This window comes from Antechinus flavipes, chromosome 6 (genome assembly GCF_016432865.1).
Source record: "Antechinus flavipes isolate AdamAnt ecotype Samford, QLD, Australia chromosome 6, AdamAnt_v2, whole genome shotgun sequence".
Taxonomy (NCBI): domain Eukaryota; kingdom Metazoa; phylum Chordata; class Mammalia; order Dasyuromorphia; family Dasyuridae; genus Antechinus; species Antechinus flavipes.
Genome location: NC_067403.1, coordinates 244,759,788 through 244,767,611, shown reverse-complemented (window position 1 = coordinate 244,767,611; position 7,824 = coordinate 244,759,788). Strand labels below are relative to the sequence as shown.

At 32.9% G+C, this 7,824-nt stretch overlaps 1 protein-coding gene across 1 annotated transcript; it reads right to left on the bottom strand.

Annotated features, from left to right (window-relative positions):
* Positions 1-3,562: 3,562 nt before the first annotated feature.
* Positions 3,563-4,501, bottom strand: LOC127541564 (olfactory receptor 5AS1-like). The gene has a single exon (XM_051966790.1). The coding sequence runs from the start codon at positions 4,499-4,501 to the stop codon at positions 3,563-3,565; it is 939 nt and encodes a 312-aa protein (XP_051822750.1).
* Between the last annotated feature and the right edge of the window lie 3,323 nt (positions 4,502-7,824).

Below are 7,824 nucleotides of genomic sequence, written 5' to 3'. Positions count from 1 at the left end.
AAATATTTGGGGTCAGAAAATGATGTGAAGTTCAGGCTCAGCTTCTCAAAAATCAATATGTATAACGAGAATGACAAAGTAGGGGGATAAAATGTGTAGGTCAGTGCATGTCAAAATTAGGTCTTAAATTTAATTTTATTTTGAGGATGAAATCATAGATTTGTAGTATCATATTGTTGAGGTTCATAAGGGACCTTTTGAGGTGTGTGTGTGGGGGTCATAGACCAGTCCAGAGGTATCACAAAAGAATTTGCAGAGTTAAACCTATCTCTAAGAAGAGGGGTTGAAGAGTGTTTTAATATGCACCTCATTATGGTCTCAGAAACTTTGTTATCACAGACCAACAGATTGTTACTTGACAGCCAGCATTGTTCCTGTGACTACAGCATTTGCAAGGCCTCCACTAGAAGCTGCATCCTATCAATATCATTCACCACTGCCCTAAGAATGAATTTTAAAGTGAAGTAGAAAGTTGAGGCAATAATATTATTGTTTCAGTCTTTGAGTCTTATTTTTATAAAAAATATAAAAGAATATAGATATTTGATTTATCCAAGTTGAATCAATTTTGTTAAATAAATGCTCAAATATCTATTTGACTTTCAGTGACAGTTTTTTGTTTGCTTTTCTGAGGAAGGCAATCATGTTAATAGGTAATTAATCATGTTAATAGGTAGGTAATCTTAAAGTAATTATAAGAAGATTTGAAATCTTAGTCAAAATACTTGTAATATGACTACCAAGCAATACTTACCTCATTTAGGCAAGCCAATATCCAGGGAACAACAACTTCATGTTTTGTCAGCTTTGATAAAGAAAATTATTTTTATTTGATACATTATTATTTAGGGACACTATTCCTCATTCCTAGCTCTGAATCTCAGGCCATTTAATACTGATTTTCTGACTGGGTCATTAAAGTGCCTTCTTGGTCTTCTGGAACTAGAAATAAACATTGAACTTCGTATTCTTTATAGAATTATTAGTTGAATTGATTTTTCCATAAGAGAAAAGTGTACCTCCCTTTGCAGCAAAGAGACAAAAATCAGCATGTTCAGTTTAGTAGTTTTTGAGACTAGAAAAGAATATGGTGGAATGAAAATTGTATTGCTTTAGGTGGGAACAATATCAACTCATCACTTATCAGTAGTGCTATTTCTTAGGCAACAAGCAATGGTATAATGGACAAAGTATTGTAGCAGAACTCAATTAAGACACAGATTCAATTTCTAATTTGAGCACTTAGTAGGTACAGTAATATGGGCAAATCACTAAACTTATATGATCCTTTATTTATCTATTTATGAAATGGAAATAGCACCAAAGACACAGGTTTTTTGGGATGATTACATAAAAAAACTAATGTACCACTTTTTCACATAGTTATCATGAATCTGACTTGAAATAATTTGAAAACCTTTGAAAAATGAAGAAGTGATTCATTACTGTGGTATCCAAAAATCACATACTTTATTATGTGTATATATATACATATACATATACATATATATATACATATATATATATGTATAGTGTTGTATGTGTGTGTATGTATATAGATAAACAGGCATAGGGACAAATTAATTTTATATATATATAAAAAGAGAGAGAGAGAGAGAGAGAGAGAAGGACAGAGGGGGAGAATTAAAATTAATTGGAAGTATAGAGTAGCACCAGATTTGATAATTTCTTGAATATAGTGTCATAGAGTTCAGATTGCAAAGATCACTGTTAATGAGACAATTTTGACAGTATAGATATAAAAGTTGGGATAAGTCCTTAAATATTATCTAGTTTAATCTCTCAATAATAATAATGATGAGGTTTAGAATTGGGGTACCTAAATGAAATTAGGGTTTAATTGAGGTCTAGTGGCAAGTTCGAGGTACAGGGAGTCAAATAGAGCTCCCCTGCGACCCCTTGGGATTCGGCACAAGGATGTGGAGTTAAATGAGGTCTAGTGGCTGCACAAGAGCCCTTTGTAAAGAAGGATGAACAACTGTTTAAATACAGAACATAGCCCACAAAAATTAAAAACATTCAATAAAATAAATAATCATTATGTCTGTCTACTTCTGATTAGCTAAACCGTGTTTTCCCTGTATGTATTTTTTTTTCTCTTCATTATATGCTACCAACTAAAATAATAAACTTTTCCAAGGAGCGTTTTGTATCATTGTTGAAGGAACCAAATGTTTTAATTTTTTGTCCTCCTTTAATATTCCTGTCAGCTCCTTCCAACTGGAGAAAACTTTATTTCTTTTCTTTTCTTTTATTTCTTTTATTTTTTAAAATAACTTTTTACTGACAGAACCCATGCCAGGGTAATTTTTTTACAACATTATCCCTTGCACGCACTTCTGTTCCAATTTTTCCCCTCTCTCTCTCCACCCCCTCCCCCAAATGGCAAGCAGTCCTATACATGTTAAATATGTCATAGTATATCCTAGGTACAGAAGGTAGAAATAACTTGGGAAGAAAAACAAAAATGCAGACAGTTTACATTCATTTCCCAGTGTTCTTTCTTTGGGTGTAGCTACTTCTGTCTATCATTGATCCATTGAAACTGAGTTAGATCTTTTCTTTGTTGAAGAAATCCACTTCTATCAGAATGCATCCACATACAGTATTGTTGTTGAAGTATATAATGATCTCTTAGTTCGGCTCATTTCGCTTAGCATCAGTTCATGTAAGTTTCTCCAAGTCTCTCTGTACTTATCCTGCTGGTCATTTCTTACAGAACAATAATATTCTATAACATTCATATACCACAATATACCGAACCATTCTCCAATTGATGGTCATCCATTCATTTTTCAGTTTCTGGCCACTACAAACAGGGCTGCCACAAATATTTTGGCACATACAGGTCCCTTTCCCTTCTATAGTATCTCTTTGGGGTATAAGCCCAGTAGTAGCACTGCTGGATCAAAGGGTATGCACAGTTTGACAACTTTTAGGGCATGATACCAGATTGCTCTCCAGAATGATTGGAGTCATTCACAACTTCACCAACAATGCATGAGTGTCCCAGTTTTCCCGCATCCCCTTCAACATTCATCATTATTTTTTCCTGTCATCTTAGCCAATCTGATAGGTGTGTAGTGGAATCTCAGAGTTGTCTTAATTTGCATTTCTCTGATCAATAGTGAATTGGAACATTCTTTCATATGAATGGAAATAGTTTCAATTTCATCATCTGAAAATTGTCTGTTCATATCCTTTTACCATTTATCAACTGGAGAATGGCTTGAATTCTTATAAATTAGAGGAAAACTTTATTTCTAAAAGGGATATGCCATACTAAACAAAAATGGAGGTATTGCTTTCGTGATAATTCAGCTCTCTTCCTTCCAAACCAGCTTCCTTAATGCTTGGATTCATCCCAAAATAGAATAAAGGTTCTGGAATACTAATGGGGTAACTAGATGTTTTCAAGAAAACACTAGATCATGATTTGATGAGGGTGTAATAAAGCAGATTACTAAACAGTTCTTAGGCTACCTATTATTTAAGGTCTTTTTCAACTCTAAAATATTGAGAAATTCTTTATCATATGGAACTATATGTTTAAAGATATTCTGTCTAACATTTTTTTGAGTGCATTTTTCACATCTTTGTTTCTCAGACTGTATATAATAGGGTTGAACATGGGAAACACCACAGTATAAAAAACAGCAACAACCTTATCTGTATCTGGAGAGTATTTGGTTTTGGGACGTAAATACATGAACAAAAGTGCCCCATAAAATAAAGTTACAGCTATTAAGTGGGAAGCACATGTAGAAAAGGTCTTACTTCTCCCTCCAGATGATTTAATATTCAGAACTGTAATGAGAATACAGAAGTAAGAAATGAAAATCATCACAAAAGTACTGGTCTGGATGAAACCACAAAAAGAAAAAATCAGGACCTCATTGAGGGAAGTGTTGGCACAAGACAAAGATAATAATGGTGGTATGTCACAAAAAAAGTGATTGATGACATGGGATCGGCAGAATGGCAACCTGAAGACCAGACTCACATGAATCAGGGCAGTCACGCTTCCACTGAAATACGCCATGACAATGAAGAAGACACATACTTTCCTGGACATAAGTGTTGAATACATCAATGGATTGCAAATAGCTGCATAGCGGTCAAGGGCCATTGCAGCCAGAATGAAGCATTCTGCATCAGAAAAGCAAGCAAAGCAGTACATTTGAAGGGCACAACCATACAGAGAAATGGTCTTCTTAGAAGATAAGAAGTTCACCAGCATCTTGGGAGCTATGGCTGTGGAATAGCTGAGGTCTAGAAAGGAGAGATTACTGAGAAAATAATACATGGGAGTTTGAAGATTAGAATCAATATTGACCAAGACTAATAAACCAATGTTTCCCACTAAAGTCAAACCATAGATGACCAAAAATAAAAGGAACAGAGTGATTCGGAAAGGTAAGTAATCTGTGAAACCAGTAAAAATAAACTCAGTTGGTGGAGTGTAATTTCTTTCAGACATCTTTGTTGGGAAGAACTTCATAAATGAGATAAACAGTAGGTAGGGTTTTCAGCTGAGTTGTGTATTATTGGATAAATCCAGAATGCATTCTATCTCACTTCTGTAAAAATGAATAGAGACATAAGAATGTCTTTCCTGCCTCAACAACAACAAAAAAATCACTATTCAAGTCTTATATTTAAGCAAAAGTCTTAAATGATGTGAAAGAATGGTGTCAAGAACAAATAATTTAGGTAATCACAAAATGTTATGTTTAATTAAATAATGATGACCACAACTATTTATATGGACTTTTAAAATTCATTGTAAACTTAAAATTTATTTTCTCCTTTGATATTCTCATCAATTTTGCAAGGATAGTACTTTGGCTAGAACCATTTTGAAAGATAAAGAAATTGAGGCCAGATGATTCAGCTGATTTATCCGCTGTCACAAAGATAATTATGAAGTACAAGTGGCATTTAAACTCAGGTATTTCTGACAAACACAGCTTTCTATTCATCTTGTCTTATCATACCCTTCAAACTATGATAATAAGAGACAATACTTTGGATAGACCCATTTTGAAAGATAAGGAAACAGGCCAGATAATTCAAGTGATTTCTACATTGCCATGAAGATAATTTTGAGAAAGATGTGGCTTTTGAACCAAGGTGTTTCTGACAAAAACAACTCTCCATTCATCTTGTCCTATCATACCCTCAAAACTATGAAAATAATAAGAGTTTGAGGAAACAATATAAATCAATAATGATATTTTACATTTATAGTAAATTTCTCCTGAGGAATTCCATTGTTTCCTGAAAACAATAAAAATAAGAACAAGACAATTAGGTGGCACATAGAGTACTGCCTATGATGCCAGGAAAACCTGGGTTCCAATGAACCCATCGACACTTATTCATTGTGTGTTCCTTGCCAATTTAATCTTTCTATGCCTCATTTTCCTTATCTGGGAAATGTGAATGATAATATTATATACCTCCAATGGTTGTTATGAAAATGAAATTATTTTAAAATCATTTTGCAAACATTAAAGTCACATTTTAATCCTGCCCATTAATAAGAAGAAATTGGAAATGGTAGGCATCTATGGTGTTTAAGAAAGCAGGACAAAGAAAATCCATAAGGAAGTTTTCTTTCTTATGCTAGACAAAGCTGGAATCCATGTCAGTGCTAAGTAATTAGAATGTGTTTACCTTTATAAAATACATTGGAGATAATATAATAGAAAACACATTGTCTGGAGTCATAGAACTGAACTTGAATCACTATTCTCACCTTTACTGACTATGTGACATTAGATAAGTAATAGACAAATAGGGAACAGAAAATTAGATGTCTGATTTCATTGACACAGGAAACTCATTCATCAGGAAGCTCCTTTTCCCTATGCAGAAAATATTCCTATGATATTTTCTAAGTTAGGGAGTTTACTATACAGAGAATAGATGGCTTTATATAGTCAGTTTATGACAGAAGGAGCATTTGAAACCAGGATTTCCTAACCGCAAGGCTGTTTTTTTTTTTTTTTTTTTTTTTTTTTTTATTCATTTGATACCCTTCTTCATAGGCATTTCGGTGAATGAAGTCACCTATCTGGAACACTTACCAGATGTTTGATTTTCCCTATAGTTGCTTAATCTCAGTTGTCTTTGTTTCCTCTTCTGTAAAATGAAGATAAAAGTACTTACATTAAAGGGTTGTTTTAATGAGATATTTATTTTGTTACAATGAGATAATGTTTGTAAAGTGCTTTGTTCTCTAAAACAGGATATAAATGCTATGTATTTTATTGTGTTTGGACCTCATTAGTAGAATATAAGCTCCAGGAAAGCAGTTCTTAAATTTATCTCTTGCATAAAGTTCCATATGTATTTATCAAGTTGGTATTGAATTACTCTATACCAAATTGAGTGTACATATTTTTCCCTCTTTGAATTATTTAAATTTAAGCTTCATTATTAACATGCTCTCTATCAACTTCTTAGATTGTCAATAATAATAAATCAAGTCCTGATTTATGGCACATGTTGAAAATGGTCCTTTCCACTATCTGTACTGGCTAATTGGTGTATAAATTTATGCATGTAGTTAGCAGAATGCTAGTTCTCTGATGACAGGGAATGTTTTCTTTAAGGAAATTTATATCCTCTTGGATTGGCAATTGAACTGACATGTAATACATACAGTTCAAACTATCATCCAGAAAAGTATCTTAAGATCATTGTATAACATCTATATTATAAGGAGGACATTTTCTAATAATTATAACAAGGAAGAAAAGCCAAAATGAATACACCTAGAAACTGCTAAGGAAAGATGAAATCAGGAGAGGCAAAATTGTCTCTCATAAAAAAGAGAAGAAACAGCTTTTATAGCAAAGGGCAAAAAGAGGGAGGTAAAGGGAAATGAAAGAATCTTACTCTTATTCTTATAAGAATTAAGAATAATAAGAATTATAATTCAAAGAGGGAATAATATATACACTCAATTTGGTATAGAAATCTATCTTACCTTATAGGAAAATAGGAGGAAAGGGGAAAAAAAGGGGACATGGATGATAGAAGGGAGAGCATATTGGGAAAGGGGTAGTCAGAACCAAAACACTTTTGAGGAGGGGCAGTGTGAAAGGAAAGATAGAATAGAATAAAGGGAGGAGAAACATAATTAGCAATAATAATTGCGAAAAGAATTTTAAAGCAAGCTTCTCTGATAAGCCCTTATTCCTAAAACATAAGGGAAACTGAATCAAACATTAAAAAAATACCCATGCCCCAATAGATAAATGACCAAAAATATGAGCTATGCCCCAAACTATAAAATTATGTATATCCTTTGATTTAATATTACTATTAGGTCTTATTCCCAAAAGAAATTTTTTAAAAAAAGGAAAAGAACTTCTTTTCTAGAGACAAAGAATTGTAAATTGAGGGGATTCCCATCAATTGGGAATGGCTGAATAAATTGTGGTATATTATGATGAAATATTCTTATGCTATTAAAAAAAAGGATGAAAATTGGGATAACAGATGAGGGAAATCATGGAGTAAATGCTGAAGTTGATCCTGCTTGTTACAACCAACTCTTAAATTTTCATATTTATGCCTCAAATTTCAACATGTGCCATAAATCAGGATTTGATTTATTATTATTGACAACCTAAGAAGCTGATAGAGAGCATGTTAATAATGAAGCTTAAATTTAAAATGTATCTTGCATAATTTCTTTTACAGAGATCCAGTTAAAATGTATCAGTCCTTTCTTAGGTGATTCAATATAAAAGATCCTAGAAATTAAACAATGGAAGACCTGGAACTGAG

Bases quoted from the DNA above. Each gene is read 5' to 3' on its own strand.
- LOC127541564 (XM_051966790.1), bottom strand. From the start codon at position 4,501: ATGTCTGAAAGAAATTACACTCCACCAACTGAGTTTATTTTTACTGGT.